This window comes from Solanum lycopersicum, chromosome 1 (genome assembly GCF_036512215.1).
Source record: "Solanum lycopersicum chromosome 1, SLM_r2.1".
Classification (NCBI taxonomy): domain Eukaryota; kingdom Viridiplantae; phylum Streptophyta; class Magnoliopsida; order Solanales; family Solanaceae; genus Solanum; species Solanum lycopersicum.
Genome location: NC_090800.1, coordinates 78,060,072 through 78,083,831, shown reverse-complemented (window position 1 = coordinate 78,083,831; position 23,760 = coordinate 78,060,072). Strand labels below are relative to the sequence as shown.

At 34.8% G+C, this 23,760-nt stretch overlaps 1 protein-coding gene across 21 annotated transcripts; it reads left to right on the top strand.

Annotated features, from left to right (window-relative positions):
- Positions 1 to 394: 394 nt before the first annotated feature.
- On the top strand, positions 395 to 21,917 carry LOC104648602 (uncharacterized). Of its 21 annotated transcripts, none has more exons than XR_011210538.1 (10): positions 395 to 535; positions 2,019 to 2,132; positions 2,311 to 2,419; positions 8,154 to 8,283; positions 8,416 to 8,484; positions 10,937 to 11,243; positions 13,516 to 13,608; positions 14,239 to 14,316; positions 14,531 to 14,613; positions 20,590 to 21,169. XR_011210538.1 is itself a non-coding variant. In XM_069299866.1 (8 exons), exons 2-4 carry the CDS (start codon positions 2,122 to 2,124, stop codon positions 11,093 to 11,095), a joined length of 501 nt encoding a protein of 166 aa, XP_069155967.1. In that variant the 5' UTR covers positions 395 to 535; positions 2,019 to 2,121; the 3' UTR covers positions 11,096 to 11,243; positions 13,516 to 13,608; positions 14,239 to 14,316; positions 14,531 to 14,613; positions 20,590 to 21,169. The 21 variants fall into 21 exon arrangements, 15 of the variants coding, with proteins under 15 accessions (XP_069155967.1, XP_069155977.1, XP_069142767.1 ...); XR_011210536.1 differs by having other exon boundaries at positions 8,416 to 8,509; XR_011210541.1 differs by lacking the exons at positions 8,154 to 8,283; positions 8,416 to 8,484 and adding an exon at positions 21,392 to 21,917 and having other exon boundaries at positions 20,590 to 20,916.
- Positions 21,918 to 23,760: the final 1,843 nt, after the last annotated feature.

The window sequence follows — 23,760 nt, the reverse complement described above, 5'->3', positions numbered from 1 at the left end:
TCTTTTGTATATGTACCAAAATAGAAATTAATTATATATAACTTCTTTCTTTTGTATATATACATCAAAATATGCATATTTATGTTTGTTATGGAATACAATTATGCAAACTATAGTTATAATCGTATGTTATAACTCATTATTATGTTATTCCTCTGTTTAAAAAAGAATGAGTTTTTTTCATTTTTAGTCGATTTAAAAAAGTATGATTTTTTTCTTTTTTTAGTAATATTTTAATTTCAGCTTTTTACGTAATATATTTAAAACCACAAATTAAAATTAATTTAGGATCATAAGATTCAAAAATATTCTTTATTTTTTTAATTTCGTATAAATAAAAATACTTAATGAAATGAACGAAGAGTTTATTAGAGAAAGACTAATATAATATATTATTGAATTTCAAATTAACCTACCAATAAATTGAATTAAGAGGAGAAGATTTAGAGGCAACGTTGTAGCTATGGTTTTGTCTTCTCCAACGGCCACTGGATTCTCCTCAGAAGTAGCTGCAGCATCATCTCTCTGCTTCCATGTAAAACCCTAAACGCGAAGCTTCTTAGTTTTTCTTGTTTCGTTTTTGAGTTCCCTAATTTCTGTTTGTTCTGGTCCTTTCTCCATTTTGTTTAGTTGAGCAAGTATATCAATTTTCCATTTCCTGGTAATTCGTCCTTAATATAATGATCGAAGTATTATTTTTGGTTTATATTGAAGTAGGTGGATCTAGGTATTCATTAATTCAGTTAATTATCTGTATGTGTAAATGTTTCAAAACGCCTGTGTGGTATATATCATGTCCTCTTGTGTGATGCCTTTTCTATCCAATGGAAATGTTCATAAGAGGGAAGAAGAAATCTGTGGGTCATCAAACTTCTTTTATGGAAGTTCAAGAGAGACACTCCTCCTTGGTTCAGTTGTGTGCATACAGAAGTCTAATTTTCTCTCTTTACAAAGTTTATAAGCCCCCTAAATATTTCTTACTTAAGAGAATAACAAAAAGAGCTCCTTAGTATATAAGCCTTTGTATTTAAAAGTGTTGCCCCCATGATGGAATGGACAGATAACCATTACAGAACTCTGGCCTGTCTTATCTCAAAAAAAGGTGTGGCTCTACACATAAATACTTGCTGCCGAAATGATTGTCTACCAGACTGGCAATTTGCTAAAGTTCTGCTGCATGGAATAAGACTCTAGTGCTTCTCTACCCAACCATAAAGTACCTCTAAGCAAAAAGAAGAGAATCGTGCGAGTTAATCCTTTGTTCTTATTCTAAACAAAAAGAAATGTGAAAGAGATGAACATATCTGTGCTATATAGTATGTGAAGGTTTACAATTACAGTGGATTCAAACTCGTCTACGATAATTTAACTCAAATGTACCGGTTAAAATTTTCACTGGATGTGCATAAATCAAAATATCCTATTATTTTGCCCATTTTTTCAAGTCATGAGACAGTGAAATAGTCAAAAGTTACTTTCTTTAATCTTGATCCACTTGCTGCCAGCCCCAATTTTCATGATAAAAGGAAATAGTGGATGTATGTCTCTGTGGTTATATGCCTACTTTCTACATGATGTGCACTGACCTTATACAAAGAGAAGCTTACTGTTAACACTTCTATAGGTGGAACCTGACACTTGTATTTGATTTACTAAATAGATGAATCGTACTGTTTTTATTATATCAAGTACTATAGAATCTTTGGGTAGTCTTTCAAGGGCCGAGTTAGCCAAATTGGTTGGTCATTTTCGTTTCTCTAAACTAAGACCCTTGTCCCAGTTAGATGGTTTCCTAAAAAAGGAATATTTATTTCTTTGTTGTGAATTACGTGGCAAAGAAGGCACCTAGATGATATATTATTTTAACCTGGGTAGATCTTCAAAAGGAACTTTCTTGTACTGATATGTTATTGCGCTTGTGGCTTGGACCTTTAATAGCAGCTTGTCACTGACTGATCCTTATGTGTTTCTATCGTGCAGTGAAATCTGACATTTATGTGATTTTTCTAATATACCAGGATAGGTTCTTGGCATATGGGCTTGAGCAACATCCTACAGTGCTGCTAATTTGGTGAAATAATTTGAAGAATTTGGCCAAAGCGACACAACTGGCAACTCCATATGGCTATGAGGTAATTAATTTTATAACTGATACTTTTTCTGGTTTATTTAACAGTTGCGGATGTCTTAACCCCAGAGTCGCTGGTGGTGTGCTCTCATGCTTGATCCGTTGGATTAGATTTCCTTGCTTGATACATCAAACATATTTTTTTCTGTATCATTGCTCGGACACATGCACAACTTCTACAGGGAAAGTTGTATGCTGCATCCATGTGCTTAATTGCTGCAAATACAAGTCTTCCTGTGAATGTCAAATGCAGAATTGGACTTGATGACCATGACTCCTACAATGAACTATGTAAGCTCTTCAAACTTTCCCTTCCTCATAGGAAATGAGAATCAAAATTCAATTCTTCAATGATCAATATTTTGATTTGTGCCTTCTTTCTCATCTTGTGGGTACTACTCCTAATTTATGTCCCGGCCTTGCTTCAAAAAAATCATTAAAGAGCTCCTTTAGTTTCTTTATAATATATTTCCAAGCAAGTCTTTGCCGACCTTGTAACTGCTTGGACTTTCAAGGAGATCTTAGAGAGCTTACAATAACTTGTAACTATGAACTAGAAGCATATTGCATGACCTAGTAACTCGGAGAAGAAGCCATGTCCTCCAAAACCGATATTTGTTGGGAACTTGAAAATTGTTGGCTGATAGAGGATTTCCAAGAGGATATTCTTGTCATCAAAGATATGATCCTTTAAGATCTTGGGATAATTGTGGATATCATTACTCTGATTTTCTCTTAATGTAAAATATATGATTCTGTAGGATCCCAGATTTCATGGGATTTAGGTGATTCTATTCCACAATCTCTTATGTACATGTAAAACCATGTATATGATATAGAAATATATGAATGAAACTAGTAAAGTTATATCCGCGCCTCGCGCGGGAACTTAATATCAGAGAATTTATAAAATAATATTTTAAATCTATTTGTTATTAAAAATAAAACACTATATTATCTCGCATACAAGATTATTACGTGGTAACAAACATTAATAATGTAAAGAAAATGAAATTTATTACATCCTATCATTTATCCTTACATAATTTAATGACTAAATAAATTATACCAAGATCTATAACATAAGCAATCATCAGTGAGCCACTCAACAGGAACAATGTACATAAATATTTAGTTGAGAAGAAGAAGACGAAGAAGAAAAAAAAGAAGAAGAGGAGGAGGTTTAGAATTTTCGTTATTTTAAAGTGAGAGAAAATTCATTTATTTATAGACAACAAAGGTACCGTGCACAAATGTTTATTAATTATACCCTTTCTGAAAGGTTACAATTATTTGGAAAAATTGTAACCTTCCGAAAAGTCACAACCTTTCATAAAAATCACATCTCTTAATAAAAGTCGCAACTTTTAATGAAAGTCGCAACTCTTCATAAAAGTCGTAATTCTTCATAAAAGTCACAACTCTTCATTAAAGTCACAACTCTTCATAAAAGTCGCAATTTTTCATGAAATGAGAAGGCTATTTTTGGAAATAAATAAATTTAAAAGGGAATTTTGGTTTGTGGTGCTGCCACATAGGCGGGTCTAAGGTTTTCTTTTATATATATATATGATTATTCAACAATTTTATTCCATATGGTATCAGAGCTTTAGGCTTAAGGCTTATTCCTAACCAATTTTATTCATCCTATCTTGATAAAATCCCATTTTGCTACCATGTCTGAAAATGGTACTGCCGCAAACATTCCAGTCTCTGAAAATGTTTCTGCAACCGTAGAGAATAACTCTACAGTTTCAACTAGAGATTTGCAACATTCAGCTTCAACAGATAGTTGTTCATTGGCCTTTCTAGGTATTTCTTACTTTTTTATTACTAATGTCGCAGACAAACTTTCTCCAATGTGGGTGGTTGCTTCTGGGGTAACTAGTTACGAGACCAGTCTCTCTTATCTCTTCATATCATATTCCCTTTGTCCTAGCTATAAAAAAATAACTATAGCTGATGGTTCAGTTATCACTGATACTGGTCAAGGAGACATACCACTTGAAAAATCTGTCATACTTAAAAGATGTCCTTCATATCCCAAAGTTATGTGCAAATCTCATTTCTATGCAGAAACTCACCAAAGATTCCAAATGCCAAGTAACTTTCTTCCCTTCATATTGCTTATTTCAGGAACAGAACACGAAAGAGATGATTGGGCATGCTAGTGAGACAGGTGGAGTTATTGTTTAGATTTCCACAATGGCAAATACATATCTAAGAATTCCTTGTCTAGTTCATCCTTCTTCGAGTCTATCATGTCCAATAAAGAGAAAGTATGACTTTATCATTGTTGGTTAGGTCACCTTTCCCTTTATGTAATCAAAAGGATGTTACCATCTTTGTTCAAAGATTTGATATTGGACTCGTTTCATTGTGATGATTGTGAAATTGCAAAACACAAACGTATTTCCTTTCCAATTTGTCACAAAAGATGTCAAACTCCATGCTCTCTTATTCATAGTGATATTTGGGGACCCTCTCCCATTCCTAATATTTCTGGTGCTAGATGGTTTGTGTCATTCATTGATGATTGTACAAGAGTTACATGGATCTATTTGCTAAAGTAAAAATCTGATGTCAGTCTAATTCTTCCTACCTTTTTTAATATGATCAAAACCCAATATGATGTGCCAATTAAAAGATTTCGATCTGACAATGTCAAGGACTACTGTAATGAAAACCTCTCTTTTCTCCCAAAAAGAGGGAACTATTCATGAATCTTCATGTGTCAATACTCTTCAACAAAATGGGATAGCAGAGAGAAGAAACGATTTGTTACTTGACATTACTAGATCATTATTGTTTCACAAAAAGGTGCCAAAACAGTATTGGGGTAAGATGTCCTAACTGCTGCACATCTTAGTAACAGAATGCCATCGAAAATTCTGAACTTCCAATGTTCGATTGATACTCTTAGGATTTTCTTTCCAAATTTCAAAATTTCCAATAATTTGGTTCCTAGAATCTTCGGAAGTGTTGCCTATGTTCATATTCATTCTCAAAATAGAGGCAAATTAGATCCACGTGCTCTTAAGTGTGTTTTCATAGGATATTCTCCTACTCAAAAAGATTACAAGTATTATCAACCATCATCTAAAAAATTCTTTGTTTGAATGGATGTCACATTTGATGAGAGCGGATCTCTTTTTAATCATTCTTACTATCTAGGGGAGTCATTGAAGGGAGAGGAACCTCTATTTGAGTTGTTCATTTCTAGTCGTGCCAAATTCTTGCTTGAGTCACTATTTGTTCGGTCACCTGAGTTTCAATCTCTAAATCCAAATGAACCCATTGAGTTTTCTAATCCAAATATAGATAATGGAATTCTAGAAAATAATCTACCATTGCAGGTATATTCCAGAAGAAAGAGACAAGTTGATCAAGCTAGTAGTTGCAATCATCTCCTCAGGCATGAAGCAGAATTTATCCAACCTAGTGACCTTGCCCTTCCCATTGCATTCAGAAAAGGAACCAGATATTGGACACAACAAAAACACCCTTTGAGCCTTTCCAAGACATATCAAAATCTATCCCCAAGTCATAAAACTTTTCTCTGTAACCTCCACTCAATTCCTATCCCATAAATTTGTCTGAAGCATTAGGAAATAAAGAACGGGAGAAAGCTATGAAGGTAGAAATGGAAGCATTGGGAGAAAAAAAAACTTGGGATATTGTGGAATCACCAAAAGAAAAAAGGTCTGTCAGGTGGTGATGGGTGTTTACAGTGAAATATAAGTTAGACGGGTCCATAGAAATATATAATGCACGTTTGGTAGCAAAGGGTTATACACAAACCTATGGAATTAATTATTTGGAGACTTTTGCCGTAGTGACAAAATGAATATAGTGAGAATCTTATTATCATTGGTTGCAGTTTTTAATTGGAAGTTACAACAATTTGATGTAAAAAATGCATTTTTACATGGGGACTTAGATGAGGAGATCTATATGGAGGTGCCACGTGGTTTTGAAAGCCAGAAGGGAATGGTGTGTAGATTGAAGAAGACACTTATGGATTAAAGCAATCACCTTGTGCATGGTTTGGAAGATTTACAAAAGTTATGATCAAGCTAGGGTATCGACAAAGTCAAGGAGACCACACCTTGTTCACACGACACTCAAAAACAGGAAAGGTGACAACATTGTTGGTTTATGTGGATGACATCGTTGTAACAGGTGATGATTCAAAGGAGATACAAAATTTCAAGAAGTGTTTACTCAAGGAATTTGACATCAAAGAGCTTGGAAAATTAAAGTATTTTTTAGGAATCGAACTGGCACACTCAAAACAAGGAATCTTTATTTCCCAACAAAAATATGTGCTTGATTTGCTGAAAGAAACATGAAAATTAGGGTGTAAACCAGTGGCTACACCAATTGAATATAATCATAGATTATGTAATGCTCCTGAAGAACCTATGATTGATAAGGGTTTGTATCAAAGGCTTGTAGTGATTTACCTGTCCCATACAAGGCCGAACATTGCATTTGTTGTAAGTGTTGTTAGCCAATTTATGCATGATCCTAGAGAACGGCATCTTCAAGCTGTTAATCAGATTCTACAATATCTTAAAGGAAGTCCAGGAAAAGGATTATTATTCAAAAGAGGAGACATGATTTTAGAGGCTTATACTGATGTGAACTATGCTTGTTCATTAGTGGATCGAAGGTCAAGTTCAGGATATTTTACTTTCTTAGTAGGGAATCTGGTGACTTTGAGGAGTAAAAAACAAAATGTAATTGCTAGATCAAGTGCAAAATCTGAGTTTCAATCTATCGCTATGGGAGTTTGTGAGTTGTTATGGTTAAAGATAATCCTTGATGATTTGAAGATAAGATGCGAAGGACATATAAGACTATATTGTGACAATAAATCAGCAATAAGTATAGCTCATAATCCTGTACAACATGATTGCACTAAGCATATTGAGGTAGATAGACATTTCATTAAGGATAAACTAGATAGTGGACTCATTTGTACGCCATTTGTATCTACAAAAGATCAGGTGACTGATGTTTTAACAGAAGGATTGTCAAATAATGTGTTTCAAGATCTAATAAGCAAGCTAGGAATGGAAGATATCCATTCACCCGCTCGAGGGGAAGTGTTGATGGATTTCCAAGAGGATATTCTGATCCTTTAAGATCTTAGGATAATTTTGGATATCATTACTCTGATTTTCTCTTAATGTAAAATATATGAATCTGTATAATCCCAAAATTTCATGGGATTTAGGTGATTCTATTCCACAATCTTTTATGTATATATAAAGTCATGTATATGACATAGAAATATATGAATGAAATTGTTCAACAATTTTGTTCCACAAAAATATTTAAAAATCTGATCAAATTTTATGGTCAAATAAATCTTGAAAATCTACTCAGTGACCATAAATATTTTTCTGAAAGTTTCTTCTTTCTTTTAATAAATAACCTTTTCCTTTTTTAACTTTTTTGACTTTTTGCCACTACTATACAAACTATCATAGATTCTATCAACATTTTGAAAACTTCAATGGGCCAAATGTGAATTTTGCTTCAAACTTGTGTACCCCAAACACCTCAGAAGTCACGCCCATCCCCTTTTATTTCTCTTTCTCTCTCTTTTCCCCAATTTAAGCTTTGAAAATTTCCTCATACACAAAATTTTTCATCTCGCTTATGGCCTTTCACACAGCATGCCCATTTACATGGTACTACATTCTTCTATTTTTGTATTATTTGTTTATAATTTTGTTTATTTCTCTTTCTTTCTCTCTTATCTAGGCCAAGCCGCCAAGGATCCAAATGGGGTTCTTTGTTTTATGGTTTTAAGTTGTTTACTGGGGTTTATATGACCCATTGAGCGTTTTTAGATGTGGCTTTTGGAGTTTTTGTGGTGTAGCTAGAGGATCTGCTATCCATCTCTATCTTTATCGATGGATGTGAAATTGGGTTCTTGGCTTTGTGTTTTTTGTTTTTTTGTTTTTGGTTGAATTTCTGACCCAATTGAGTGTTTTGGCATTTTTTGGTGCAGTCGAAAGATCTGCTTCTGCCCAGATGGGTTTCCAAAGGGTAAAAATGAGTTCTTAAGTGATGTGGTTAAACTTGAGGAGTTTCTCAAGGATCCATGGGGTCTTAAGGCCAAACAACCTGCCACAATTCAGGTTAAGGTGCCCAAGCTTAATGTTGCTCCGCCCCCACAAGTGCCTGTAGGTGATGGTGGTGGTGGAAGCAGTGGGGACGGTGAGGAGGTCGCTGCTATTGCTTCAGCTAAGACTAAGTGTGTTGCTTTGCAGAAGAAAGCTGCTTCTGCATCTATGATGGCTAAGGATTTTGCTAGACAATTTGAGTCTGGAGATGTGGAGGTTAGGAACCGCAGTTCTAAAAAACGTAGGTTTTCATGAATTTGTATGTGGAATGTGAAAATTATGATTGTTTAATCAATCGAATTCTCTGTTGTCCTATTTAACAGTCAGGATAATGACATAGATGGTTGCTGAAATGATCTGTTCTCAGATCACTTGTCTGTTTATATTTCGTGTGGAATGTATGCCATGACTATTGTGTTTCTTTTTATTTGAATGCTGGCTTCATTTGTTGAGGGAGAAAAGAGTTTATGTGGTCCACAAAAAGGTATAGACATTCTGGTTTGTATGAATAGTTTCAGGGTACTTGATAATTGAATTCCATTTACATTTTAAACTTTTAAGTGTTTGTATAGTATTCCACTATAGGAGAAGAAAAGATACACAGATGAATTAGCCTGTTCTGATATTTTCTCTCAAAAGAGAGAATTTTCGTGGTGCTTCCTATAGGATAGAGAAATTTATGGGGTGTTCAGTTGGACAACCTCCATGAAGCTTGCCTCACTCATGACAAACTTAAGAAAATGAATTTTTAGACATGTAACATCTACCGGCAATCTGAAAATTCCTTTTTTTAAGGTTGTCTTGAGTGAGGCAAGCTTCATGAAGAGCTTTCCAACTGAAGCATATTATCTTTGTTAGGAGCTTAGTCTTCCATATCAACTTCCTTGGCCAGTTATCAAGCACTTCTTAGGAGCATATGAGTTGCATAGCCTGTTTTCACCGAGTATCTACTACCTTGTCACTGTTCCACTTTAACTTGTCTGCTCCCCTGACATTTATCACCTGGCCTTCTCGCCTAAAAAGCAACTTGACCACTTCTTCAATTTCCCGGTCTTGTAGGTTCCTTCTGAATAGAACATTAGAGGTGTTTGTCTTCCCTATTCGGAGAGATGGAAGAATTTGGTTCACATGCTATTTGAAATAGACTTGGGAATTCCTCCATCATTGTCCAGCCACCTATCCTTCCAAAATCTGATATGTATACCATTACCTATTCTGCATCTTCTTGAAACCAACATTAAAATTTCTTATTACTTCATCAAAAAAAAATGCCTAGAATGTACACTCCCTTAATTTAGGTAATAGATCATCTTCGAAAATTCCTTTTCCTTGAGAGAGACAAAAACGTTTTGTGAAGGCTGTAAGTTAAATGCATTTTAGTCACACGCTTCAATCTCTACTTCTTGGGCTACATTTAAGCTATTTGGCTATAATGACTTGAGACTTGAGTGTGTGATAATGTTCTATGAAGTGGACAACTTTAGACATAGTGCTCTAAGTTTTTCTTTTGGTTGATGTATTGCAATAATTAGCATTAATATCAACACAAAACCCCGCAAAACATAATACAGTTTGGAGTCATTTCGTAGGGTGTAAAAAAATGATGCTAAATAGAGTGTATTAGTAATGCTTGTATTAGTTATACTTGCCTAAATTATACATAGATTGTTTCTTTTGCATTGTTTGGTTTGGTGTATTAAAAATCGAATCCATTGCACAAAAATATTTATTTACAAAGATATCCTCCATAATTTTGGTGGAAAAACATGTAAAAAGAATTTTGAGGTGTTGTTGAGTCTTTAACCCTGCTAATGCATGCATTGATCCCCTTGCATTACTAATACATAGAAATCCATGGTATTAGTAATGCACACCTTAATACATAATAGAGTGTATAACTAATACGAGCATTAGTTATCCATAACATAAAAAAGTGTACCAAATGAGGTATTACTAATACACGATGCATGTATTATTTTTGTTAATACACTCTACCAAACGACCCCTAATTGGTTGGCCACATGAAAAAAGTTAATCAAAGTATAACTAATACAAAGTTGGTTGGCGGCATTAGAGATCCAATCAAATATTGGTGATGAATCCCTCTCTCTTTTTCTCTTTTTTCCCTAAACAATTTGTGCATTAAATTGTATGAAACATTTATTATTTAATATGGAATAGAATGTGGAATAAGATTACATATATTTACAATGTGGGGATTAAACTATCTCAAGACAAAATGCCCTTTTAAAGTAAGTAATTGATGTATAACAATCTTCTCACTATTAATGATCGCATTAACAACCCCATCATTATTAATCACCATATAAACAATTCTTCCCCACATAACTAGCATGCCAACCAAGTGATCTGTAAAAGTAAAGGTCTGCTAGTGCTCAAATAACATTTGGATTTAAAATCTAAATAATAGTTGGGATGTTTCTTTTGTTGTTCCTCCAATTCAACCAAATAGATTGTCACTCACCAGCAGAATTTGCGTAGTATAAAGGTGCACTGTTACTGAACATGTGATAACCCCTTTTCATCACTCATTCTACTGATATTCATTTCTTTTTCTCTTGGGGTTGTGGAGGCTGGGAGCTGGAATCGTAAATTATTACACGATAGTATTCGATCTTTTTATTTACAAATAAATATCTGCCCTCAGGGCTCTATGAAAGACATTGGTGGAGAAGAACAGTGTCTATCGAATGTCAAAGTGATGTGCAGGCTATACTTTTCCAGTGAAAATGAAGGAGGTGAAAGAACAAGGAAAATGATGTCATGGAAAAGTTGCGGGAAGAAGAAAATCACCGAAGCTTCCTGAAAGCTTGATGGGTGGGGTCAACATAGAGGTACTCCTATTGGCCACAAGATTTGGCAGTTTTTAGTGTTGTACTCTTGCTAATATGCCCCTTACTACTGATCTCTTCCATTGGAGTTCATGGAGATGTCCCTCATGCCAGCTTTGTGAGGTAAAACTTTTGATTCCTTTCAATAAAATAATGAAACATAGTTGGTTTTGCTTTTTATCAACTGCCCAAAACGTGACAATTGTACGCTGAGTTTTCTTTTTTCTTTTTTGAGAATAAGAAGGTCAAAGCTAATTCGACAAGACATTGACTTTTATTACCCAACAAAATGCAATAATAAATTCCTAATTTTCTTTGCTAGCCATATGTAACACCGGAGGTTTTCATATTTAGGCATTTTAGGTTCTAGCCTGCTGCCTAGACCTATGAGAGATCACCCATGTCAGTTTTGACCCACAAATCTTGGGTAAGGTACACTGATTAAAAAAAGATCCTAAGGTGGATGTCAAAATTATAGGAAGTGGTTTTTTTCAACATCTCTATGTGTCAGCATGGCCAGTCAATTGAGAAAAGATATTGCTATTAAGTTAATGCTCTTAAATGAATCCGTCCATATGTGTATGGTGTATGACAGTCAATGGAGATGGCGAAACAGGTAGAATTTGACCCATGGCCCCACTTATACACAAAACCATTGGCCACTAATCATACACTTGCCATCTCAACTACCTTTTGTCCTGTAAGAAACAGGGAAGACTACTTTCTGCTAGATCAAGTGGATCCAACGCAGATCAGTACCATGTCAAAGCCAGATTAGCTGCAAGCAATAATAGCTTATAATGATAAACCCACGTTAAAACCCCAATCCCTGGTTGTAAGAAGTCATTTAATGACACTAGATGATTTCTTGGGTTGTTAGACAGAGTTACCTGGTAAGTGGGCTGGTCGAAGGTACCTTGTGAAATTAGTCCGCGCTATCAGGACGCCACAGTTATTTAAAAGAGTCTTTTGATGTGAAATGAGTCACTGTAGTTCTGTTTCTTTTTATGGTGTAAAGTTTGTCATGTCAGTCTGCACGGTGTCACCGAATCAGATTAGATTCCCCCCCCCCCCCCCCAGCTTCTGTTTCTCCAGCTTTCTTTTTTGGTCTTTTTGTCCTTGTGTTCTTTGGTGACTTCAATAACTTTTTTTTTTTTGAGGAGGACTTCGATTTTAATTTTTGTTTCACATTCAACCTTTAGATATTTTGGAATGAGGAAGTTTAATCCGTCTAACCAATGGGTATCCAAACCAAATCAAACAGTATGTTATAACCAACCAGCCTTTATCCCTTCCTTCGGTACTCCCTCCGTGGCACCATTGGATTTGCATCTAACTATGGAGGTTTCTTGGGGGATAGAGAAATAGCCTTGTAGGTCGAGATATTGGTAGGATTTGATCAGTTCTTTAAAAAATGAAAATTGCAAAAAAAGCATTAAGGTCTTCAAAGCTTTAATCAAAAGCAATAGGCAGCGTACGATTCATCAACCATATGAGGTTACCTAAATATATGAATTTAGTACTTTATAAAATCGAAGAGTGATTAACATTTCTTTTCAGTACCTGTTATACAATAATGACTATATATAGACTCAATACCTAAACTGAAATAGAATGAAAATAAATTTCAACATGGTCACAGAATAATGATGGTCAATAGCAACATTGATTTTAGATTCTCAATAAATTAACTATTAAAAGAATTAATCAACTATAACAATAATTATTTTGCAGCATTTAATTTCATATTAAATTGCTTTAGTAACTATACATACAGTTGGAAGAGAAGCAAAAAGAAGCTCGAAATCAGCAGTAGTTGAAGCTGGGGATTTGCATTCAAGGAAATTGTCATCTTTGAAGAAAAAGAAAAAGAAATTTTAAGGATATATAGAATCCTTCCCTGACTACATAGACAAGTCAATCCAGTTGGTATTTTCAATATTTAGAGGTGGGATTTGGAAGCATGGAATGTTCTTTGATTCCAATGTTTGGAGGTGGAGTTTGGAAATAGTGGAATGTCCTCTTTGAAGTCCTTTCATGAGAAACTATTGGTTAGGGAAGAGATGACATTTTCCATATAGCAACAATATGGATCTCAAAGGGTGCTGAGGAAGGTGTGCGTTGTTTGCGTCAGTTTGTGTTTCACTTGTAAGGAAGCGGGTGACGAAGTGTCCCTATCAAGTAGGATTATAAATGAAACTATGGGGTGCAAAAAAAAACAGTTTTAGAGAAAGCAACTCGTCTGTATCATTATTGGAGATGTATTCTGGATCATTCGCTCGTGATTATTGCATTTTTGGCTATTTCATGTCTTTGTTGTTGTTCAACTCATGTTCTTATGCTCACTAGATTGCTCATATATACTGACTGTATGTATGCTCCTTGTTTGGTGTAGGGCTGTCGAAGAACCGGAGATCCAAAAAAGTTCATGTTTTGCAAAAGGTGTGATGCAGCTTAACACTGTTACTGTATGCAGCCTCCACACAAGGTGGATTCCTGTGTTCCAGTTTTGTATAATGATAAAAGTAGATTATAATTAGTTGTTCTTGAGATGTGCAGAATGTTAGTAGCAGGCCTTATTTTTGCTCCAAACACACAAACTGTCACAGCTGTTATTCTAATGTTCCAGGAAATGGACTGAGCCTGAGGTATTAGTATGGGGCCATGAGCTGCTAGCGGGATATCCTCTTGGATTCAAGTTTTGCTATAAATGTTAATTGAACATTCTAATTAACTCCATTTAGTTAAAATGCTATTATGTACTTTTCTATGCTGTTTTTTTCTGTATATTTACAGAGGAGCATCATGTAGGAGTTCCATTTGGTTTCCATTGTAAATTCTGATAAGGGCTTTGAAAGGAATTTAACTCTGTTCTCTAGTTCTTGGCTTGCCTGTAGCACCGTGAATTTTCCGCACTAATGTCTTTTCAAGATTCCCAATACAAATTATTGCAATAGCATAAAATAAGGTTGTGTGCTGCATGTGATGCATGGAAATCATTTAGGGCACTGCATATCTCCTATGTAAATTATTTAAGGCTTTGCATATCCTATGAAAATCATTTAGGGCATGGCATATCCTATTGCCTCTGGACTACTGATATTTTGATCTATGGCAGGTGGTTTTAGGATACACTTGTTGTGATGCCTGTGAAAGATTATTTGTGAAAGGAAACTACTGTCCTGTTTGTTTGAAGGTATATATTATGGCGGTTTCTACTATCCGAGCTTCTCTTTGTTTGATCTTATAATGAGGTTCATTATACCATGGTGGTTTACTAATGCGAAGTTGCTAAGTTGTCGGATACTTTTATGTGATGCCTTTTGCTTTCACTGCCTTCCCAAAGCAAGTGATTTTTTTCCTTCCCATATGTCTATGGGGATTGCAATTAATTCTTTTTTATACTGTAGGTATGTAGAGATTCTGAATCAACACCTATGGTCTGTTGTGACATTTGCCAGCGCTAGGTGCACTGCCAATGTGATGGCATCAGGTTCACCTTAGATATTGCTTTTGAGATTATTAATTTATTGGTCTTTGCTTTGGTGCCTTTCTCATGAAGTGAAGTTGTATTTCTTAACACGGGGTGAATATGGATGTGCATTAGGTTAAACTTTTCTTTCTGGATTGAAATATCACAAATTTATTATTGACAGCATCATATACCTTTTGTGGTGTTCTTGCAGCAGATTTTGCTATGTTAAAATCTGGAAAGTGTTTCCAAGAATAGTCTCATCATTCCCCAATGACTTTTATTGTTTCATTGAATAACTGAATGGCATTTTGGGTACTGCTGTTTATGCTGCATTTCTGCCTTATTAAGAATATTAGTTTTGATTTTAATTTCTAGAGATTAGAAAGCTTTGCAATCTCAGGCTCCTACTGGTTGTAACTCTGGCTATTTAGATATTAAACAAAAACAGTTCTGTACATTCTTTGAACTATGTCAAGGGGGAAGTTGGATCTTTTTAAGAGGTGCCTAGCGCTTTCATCAATATGAAAGTGGAAGCCTCTGATCTGTACCTGTACAATTAGGGCTCTTAGGCTACAGCTTCCACTGCAGGACATGAGTTGAAGTGAGTGCTTAAGGAGGATAAGCTTCAGAGGGCGAGGTAATCGGCTAGCTGGGAATTCACTTTTAGAGCTAAGTCCCAAGGAGGCAGGTTTAACCTAGTGCGAGAGGAACTGTCAATTCACACAATTGGTCATCGCGCTTGGTTGCACGAAGCTACCATGTCTGGATTATGACTGAAAGCCTCTACCCTTCAACTATTTAGCAATCTTTGAAGGAATATCAAGACTTCATGGCATAAAACTTGTTTACACCCAATTAACCAGGTTGCAAACATGCAGGTGCTGGCTGAGAACCTAGGATGTCAGTGGCCTACTTCCCAACAAAATACCTTGGAATGCCCCTTGGTGCTAAGAACAAAGAGGTGGAAGTTTGGAATGAAGTACTGGAAAGATATGAGAGGAAGCTGTCAAGATTGAAAAACCAGTATCTATCCTTCGGAGGCAGAATAACTCTTATCAACTTAGTGATGGATACACTTCCTACTTATATGATGAGCTTATTCCCAATACCAATAAGTATAGAGAAGAAAATCAACAATCAAGAAGAGTCTTCATGTGGCAGGGAAAAAGAGTAGCTTGGGTATAATCTTGTTGAATAGGATGTAGTAACACTCAACCATATGCGGGGGTGGTTTGGGTATAAAGAAATTGAGTATGCAGAATGTCAGTGTAAGAATATGAACCTATACAATACTAGTAGAACAGGAATAGGTTTATACAATCCTAGTAGAATAGGAATAGGTTTATACAATCCTAGTAGAGTAGGAATAGGTTTATACAATCCAATCTAGAGTAGAATAGCAAGAGAAATAGAAATAGGAATAGTAAATAGTATCCTACTTGGTAAAGGATTGTATTCTAGTGTCTATAAATAGAATCTCAATGTAATAATGTAGATACAACAACAATTCAATAATATTAGTTTGCTATATTTCTCACATGGTATCAGAGCCTCTACGATCTTGTAAACAATCAAAGAGCTTCCGCTGCCGGTGGGCGGCTATTATTTATATACGTCACCCGTCCAGATTATGTTAGCAACAGTTGGGTCACCGTGTATCTTTGTGGTAAATATTTTTCATATCTAATTTGGGTAGCACCGTGCCATCATTCCGGTGACTACTTTCTTATATCTAATTTGTGTAGCACCGTGCCATCATTCCAGTGACTACTTTTTCATATTTAATTTTTGTAGCACCGTGCCATCATTCTGGTGACTATTTTTTCATATTTAATGTGTGTAGCACCGTGTTATCCTTTCAGTGACTACCTCTTTTTTTGCATATTTGATTTGCATAGCACCGTGCGTCTCTCCGGACTACTTCTCATATTTAATTTGTGTAGTACCGGGGATTTTTTCGAACGATTTTCTCATATCTGAGTTACATAGCATCATGTGTCTTTTTAGTGGCTTAGATTTGATTTGCATAGTTCCATTCATCTTTCCGATGACTCCTCAAATCTGATTTGCATAGGGTTATGTCATCAGGAGTTTAGTAGCCTTGTATGTCGATTGTGCAGACCACTCTATGGTCTAGAACAATATTTCGCAAGCTTGGTTTATGGTCTATGAACAATATTTCCCAAGCTTGGTTTGGGAAGTTAAACACTGGCATTATGCATCAAAGCCAATATTTAATGAGAAGACAAGCACATTGAGATTGACTGTCAATTTTGTGAAGTCTGCAAATATCTCACCAAGCCCCTCATCGGTCCTTGTGTTAATTACACTTGTAACAAGTTAGGTACATCAATTGTACGCACTAGCTTGAGGGGAGTGTTAGAATATGAATAGGTTTATACAATCCTATTAGAATAGGAATAGGTTTATAAATAGAATAGGAATAGAAATAGATATAGGAATAGTAAATAGTATCCTACTTGGTAAAGGACTATATTCTAGTGTCTATAAATAGAGTCTCAATGTAATTATGTAGACATAACAACAATTCAATAATATTCTTTTGCTATATTTCTCACAGTCAACTTGTTGAAGAAATGGGTATGGAGGTTCTGTAGTGAAGATCTAGCTTTGTGGAGGAGATTCATACCACAATAATATGGTCTTCAAAACAATTGGATCACTGAAGAAGCAAATGGTACCTTTGGATGCTCTGTCTGGAAGACAATCAAAAGACTGTGGCCATCCTTTATCCCCAATCTATACTTTAGGATTGGTAATGGGGTTAAAAACAGTTTCTGGACTGAACTCTGGTTAGGGGAAAAGAGAATTTGAAGATCATGTTCCCAGATTTTTATATGTTGATCCTACAACAGATGGACACTGTGCACATGTGTGGGGCCCTCAAGGTTGGGATTTGATCTTTAGGAGAGATTTAAATGACTAGGAGGTTGATAGAGTATTACTACTGACACTAAATGCATTTCCAGGTGTCACCGAATGTCCTTATACTCCAATTTGGAAAATGCATAAGAAAGTGATTTCTCCTGTGAAGTCTTGTTACTGGAGCTTAAATTCTAATCAGACTATGGAAATGGAATGACCTTGGAAACTAATTAGGAAAATCAAGATTCCTCACAAGGTCTCAGGTTTCACTTGTTTGGAAATTAGGAAAGCATGTCTAAGTCATGAAGTGTTACAAAGAAAAGGTGTACAATTTTTCTCAAGGTGTTACATGTGGGGAAGAGGCAGAAGTTAACAATCACTTATTCTTACACTGAAGAACATCTGTAAAACTGTGGGACATGTTCTTATGTATACTTGGAGTTAACTGACTAATGTCCAAGACTACTGTAGATCTGCTGAGACAGTTGGAAGGAGTGGACAGAAGAAGAAGATCCAAAGAGGACGGGTGGAAATGCATCCCAACCTGCATTTGGTGGACATTATGGAAGGAAAGAAATGAAAGATCACATGATGGGAAACTTAACAGCATTTTGAAAATCAAGATGAATAGCTTGAGCCAGCTGTACTTTTTCGGTATTAACAGGATTTGGTGGGGGAGGTAGATAGTTTTGTGGATTTTATAGCTTCAATTTTGAAGTTTTTGCCCAGTTTTTGGCTTTTGAAATTACCCCCCGGGGGCTGTAAATCCCACCTCATCAGGCTTTGCTGATGAGTTTTATGTGAATATAAAGTTTATCTTTATAAAAAAAAAAATATTTAGGATTTGTCCTATTTTGGTAGGAAAAAGATTAGAACCACTTCACAGAAAGGTCAATTGAGTTCATTAGAAGGGTTATTGATTGGCAAGGAGAACTGTTATCATTGGAGGGTCAAGGCCCTTTCAAGTTCTTGATTAACTAATGACAGATCATTTCAAACAATCGGCATTTATGAATGTTTTGCATTGTATAATCTGAAGATAATTGTGGAGGAAGTTAATGTTCGTGGATATGCAGATCTTAAATTATGTATACTCCCTCCGTCCCAATTTATGTGACACACATCCCTTGTTGCCATAATGAAATGATTTATAGCTATAGAAATGGTAGGCCACAAATTTCAAAAGTTTTCATTTCTTTCTTTAACTTTGGGCCAAGTAAACGGTGCCACATAAATTGGGATGGAGGGAGTAATTGTTTTGAGGAAGAGGGAGTGATTATTTGTGGGAAAAAGTCACAAGTTACATCCTCTGGTTGTCCAAAAAGTAATTTACACACCTTTTCTTTTACGGGCAACGTAATACTCCCTGCTCTTGTTTGAAGTGGAACTAGTACCCCCTAAAAGGTGATGTGGCGAAGAAAGTTGTACCAATTTCTTGGAAGTGTGTGTGAAGAGGAGAAAATACTATAAATGGTTCTAACAATACACGTGTCATCTTCTAATTGGTTGAAATATAATCAATTATACTTGATTAATATATTTCTAAAATAATTGTGTATTTTTTAATATTTTCTTATTTGTTTCCCTTTTATCTCTTTTCTTCTTTTTCTGTTTCTTTTCTTTTTCCTTCCCCCTCCCCTTCTTGGTCAACTTCACTTGACCTGTGCCATCCCTGCTAGTTCTTTTCTTCTTTTGTTATCTGCAAATAATTTTCTTTCTAGGGTTTGATATTGAGTAAAATGCTTAAAAGTTTACTTGACCGCCACCATTTTTGCGGACAAGGTGGGTATTCTCTCTTTCTAAAATATTGCTCAAAACAACCTTTTCAGATCTTTACCTTGAAAAATCAAAGACAAGATTCTAAAGCAAAGATTAAAAAGATTGCATCTTTGCCGGAGAATCAATACCCAACGATCTTCTTTTCATCCTTTTTGGAGCTATCTATCTCATCTCAGAACCACCTTGTTATGAAGCCCTTTCAATTATGAGTCGTGTTGTTTGTGTGTGGTGCATCTCATAATTGATTAATTTTTTGCATAATTGTGCAACCCAAAGCTGCTATGGAAATTCCAAATAAGATGAAGTAGAAAAAGAAGGAAGACGAAAGGGAAAAAAGTAAAAAAAAATTAATAATATATATGTAATGCATGTGTGAGGCGCCTGTATAATGGCACTTTTACCTAAATTTGGTATTGCCTTGAAAAGGGGTAATGGTTCCATTTTAAAATAAGAATATGGAATAGGTGGTCCACCTGTAACTTATCAGTGTGTAAATGAGTTAAAGCCTGATTGCATTGACTAGATGAATTGTTTTTTGGAAATCGGAAAGAGATGGCAAATAGACGGCTCAATTATATTTGATTCTAATTTAGGGAAGTCTTTTATAATATGTGAGTTTTTTTTTTTGGAGCAATTCAGAAGATTTATGTTTCTCTCTTAAATGAAGAATTTGAACAAAAATAATCTGGGAACACTTATTGAAATGAATTAATGAGTAAATATAAAATTTAATTATACAAGAGAAACACAAAACTTCGACTTTTTTTGTGTCTATTAAACTCGATTTAAAGAAAGTATTTCCAAGAATATTATCACCATTCCCCTCTACTGTTATTGTATCATTGAATGATTGAACGGCATTTTGGGAAGTGCTGTTTATGAAGACAATACAATGGATGAGTTCTTGTATGCTAACTGGATACTGCAGAAGTTGGGAAAAGATGCAAAAGGAAAGAGAGTGGAAGTTCATCATTTATCTGATAATACCTAGTAAGCTTATTGTTACATCAAGCTGATTGCTACGATACTCAAAATTTATGCAACTTTAATGGAAATGAGTGCTGTGATATTCTGGATTAGTACTCAACGATAGCAATGAGAAAGGGCAATCAGTACAGCAAGAGAATTACATTGGGACAATAGGATATAGTAGGATAAAGAAAAGGAACACATTATCTTTAGTTACAATGTTCATTTGGGCTTTTAACTAGCGTGACTCCCTTGCTGGTTCTTAAATATGAAATTGTATAGAAGAGCATTCATATAAATATGTACCATGCTTTCTTTGATGTGTGCTAGTTTGACTTTTCAATTCGTTTTCTTTTTCAGGCATAGAGGGACAGTCATAGAAATCTTTAAAGGTTCATCGGTGTTGTCTGTTGCTCTTGATGATGGGAAGAAAAAGAACTTGGAACTTGGAAACCAAGGAATATGTTGCGTCTCAGAAGCAAAAATGTTGACTGCTACTAAAATTGGTTATTAGATGCAGCATATGTTAAGACTTCTATTGCCAAGAGCATGAGCAACTGCTGATTTCTAGAGTAGTTCCGTTTTCGTGGACTCAAATGAAGTAACTGATCGTTGCAGGTCAAATTTCAAGGTTACTGCACCCTGCATTGTGTGTTCGCTGCAAGTTTGCTAACCTTTGCTTACCATGTATGGTGTTGGTTGGTTCTGTTTTATAGTTTACCGGTCGTTTCCTAGTTACAGATTCTCTTTTCTGCTCAGAGGTAGAACTCAGTTTTTGAGCCTTTTGGTGGTACTTTAGTTTAATCTTGCTGAGTTTGCAGTTTTGATGTAAAATATCTAGAGATTAGAAAGCTCTGCTCCTACTGGTTTTAAGTTATTGCTCAAGGTGGATGACATTATTATGGCAAAAGTATTCATTACCCCCTGAACTTGAAGCTTATTATTCGGTGTACACTTAAACTTTATTTTGTTTGAATTCTCCCCCCCCCCTCCCCCCCCACCCCCGAATTTTTTTTTAATCCAACGCGTGCACAATTTCTGTTCACCTGGCGTAGAAATTGAAATCACACTCTGCTAGACGCGTGAGGGAATGATTTTTTTGTCAAGTTATAAAGCTACAATAGTAAAAAAATGTAAAGTCTATTTTTTTTAATATTTACAGGCTGCAGACGACATCACCGTCATCATTATTGAAGCCCAAGGGCCAATTCTGTGTGGCAAAGTTGTTTCTCATCATTGAAAATGGATAAGGATTCGGATTCCGATTCAGCTGATTGAGCAAGATGAGAGGAGATGGAGTGTTATGTGAGCTGGAAGAAATCGTGTTGTTTTGCAGCGGAAAGGAGGTTAGACTGAAGAATTGATTTTGCATTGGAAAGAGAGATGAGAAGAGGAGATACGGTGGTTGGTGGTGGAGATAAACGGCGACTGGGAAAGGAGTTGGAATATGCTATTTATTTTTTGTCATTTTAATTTATCTAGGTGGCTATTATTTATCCAGGTTGAAATTCACATCATCACTAGTTTTTTCAGTTGACGCGCGTGTGTAGTCACACTAGGAGCAGCAGACAAAAAGGTGTACGTGATAGTGGAATAAACAAGTTTGAGGGGTAATTAAAACAGTATATAGTTTAAGTGTACACCAAATAAAAAGCTTCAATTCCAGGAGGATGATGAATACTTCAGCCCATTATTATACTTATTTTATATTATAGAATAGCCAGCTGTTTAAAGAAAATTGACTAAAATCACCATGATGCTACAATAAATTCTATTAGATATATATAATCAGCCTGAGGGTTTTGATAATCTCATTGGTTTGTTTAGCTACAAGAAAATGTAAATGTGAAACTAAGTTAGAATATTTTCAAAATCACCTCTTGATATTACTGTAGAAGCATATTCAAGACGAGGAAAAGTTTAAGATGGTAGAGGCCCGATCAACAATAGTCCTGTGAGACTACTCAATTTTTGAAACTTGTATTATTAGGCTCATTTGTACTTTTTTATCTCTATTTCTACATTTTTACTTTTCATTCACCGAACAATTTTAAGATGGTGGAGGCCAAATCAACACTAATTGTGCAAGGCTCCACTGAAATTTTTGACAATTGGACTTGTGGGCCCATTTGTACCCTTTTATCTCGATTTCTTCATTTTTACCTTCTATTCACCAAAATTTAAGAAGTCAGAGGCCCAAACCAATAATAGTTGTGTAAGGCTCTACTCAATTTTTGACACTTATATTTGTGAGCTTATTTGTACTGTTTTATTTTCATTTCTACATTTTTACTTTCCATTTATCAAAAAAATTTAACATGGTAGAGACCCAATCACCAATAGTTGTGTGAGGCTCCACTCAATGTGACACTTGAATTTGAGGGCCCATTTGTATTCTTTTTTGCCAAAATTAGCAAACTAATCAAAAAAATCTAATTTAATTAGTAAAGATCTCCATAATTTATAAATATTAGTAAAAATGTCAACATGTCATTAGTTTAGAAAAAAATTTGTATCTTAATTGACTTTATATTTTATCTCATCTTAATTAGATATTTTCCAATTAATTTTCTTTCATATATTTTTCAAAAAAATGAATATATTTTCTCTCTATCATATTTTCATCTTCCAGTCTGCCTCTCTCTCTTCCTTTTTTTTTTCTTCAGAAATTGTACAATATATTTTATAAAGATATTCACTCAATCCCTTTTATTAAGGAATGTATCTTTATTCGTTTTTTAAGATTTTATTTTTATTTAAATTGTTAAATGTTGTTTGTAGTTGAAATCACGTCTAGGGTTGATAAACTCTAAATCACCTCCAATGACAGAATCTAAGAGAACTACTAGAGAGGTTCAACTTAATTAATAATTTTCTAGTGATTCCATCATTTAATCTATGTATTTACTTAAGAAATAGCGAATAATGTAGGCTATTTTTATGCTTTATATAGTGATGCTATTTCGAATTGTATCAATGAATTCTTATTGGATGGTTTTGTATTCATCTCTATATATTTGTTGTATTTGTGTTGTTTGATTTTATGAGTTAATGTACTTATATGTTTTTGTATTGACTGTGCGTCGTATATTATTTTTTAGTTATGGACACTGTAAGAGTGTTGTCTGTATCTAATTAAGTAAAAATACATATAAACTTATACATTTGTATTTCTTTAAAACAAATAGTGATGATATTTCAAATTGTATTCACTCCTTATTATTTGATTATTATGAATTCATTATGTCATATTTGTTGCAGTTGTGTTATGAATTTTACAAGTTATTGTATTTACCATTGTTTGTATTCATTATTCTTTGTGCATCATTTTCTAGTTATGAACATTGCAAGCGTTTAGTTTGTATCCCATCAAGTTAAGATATTAACTTTGTACATTTGTATTAATTTTAAACAAATAATGATAATTTGTCAATTATTTTGAATTTAGTGTTCTCATTTATTTACGTATTTGAATTTTTACTTTCTCTTCTCTAAATGTACGTAGGGATTGTGTTATTTATATGCTTGCTT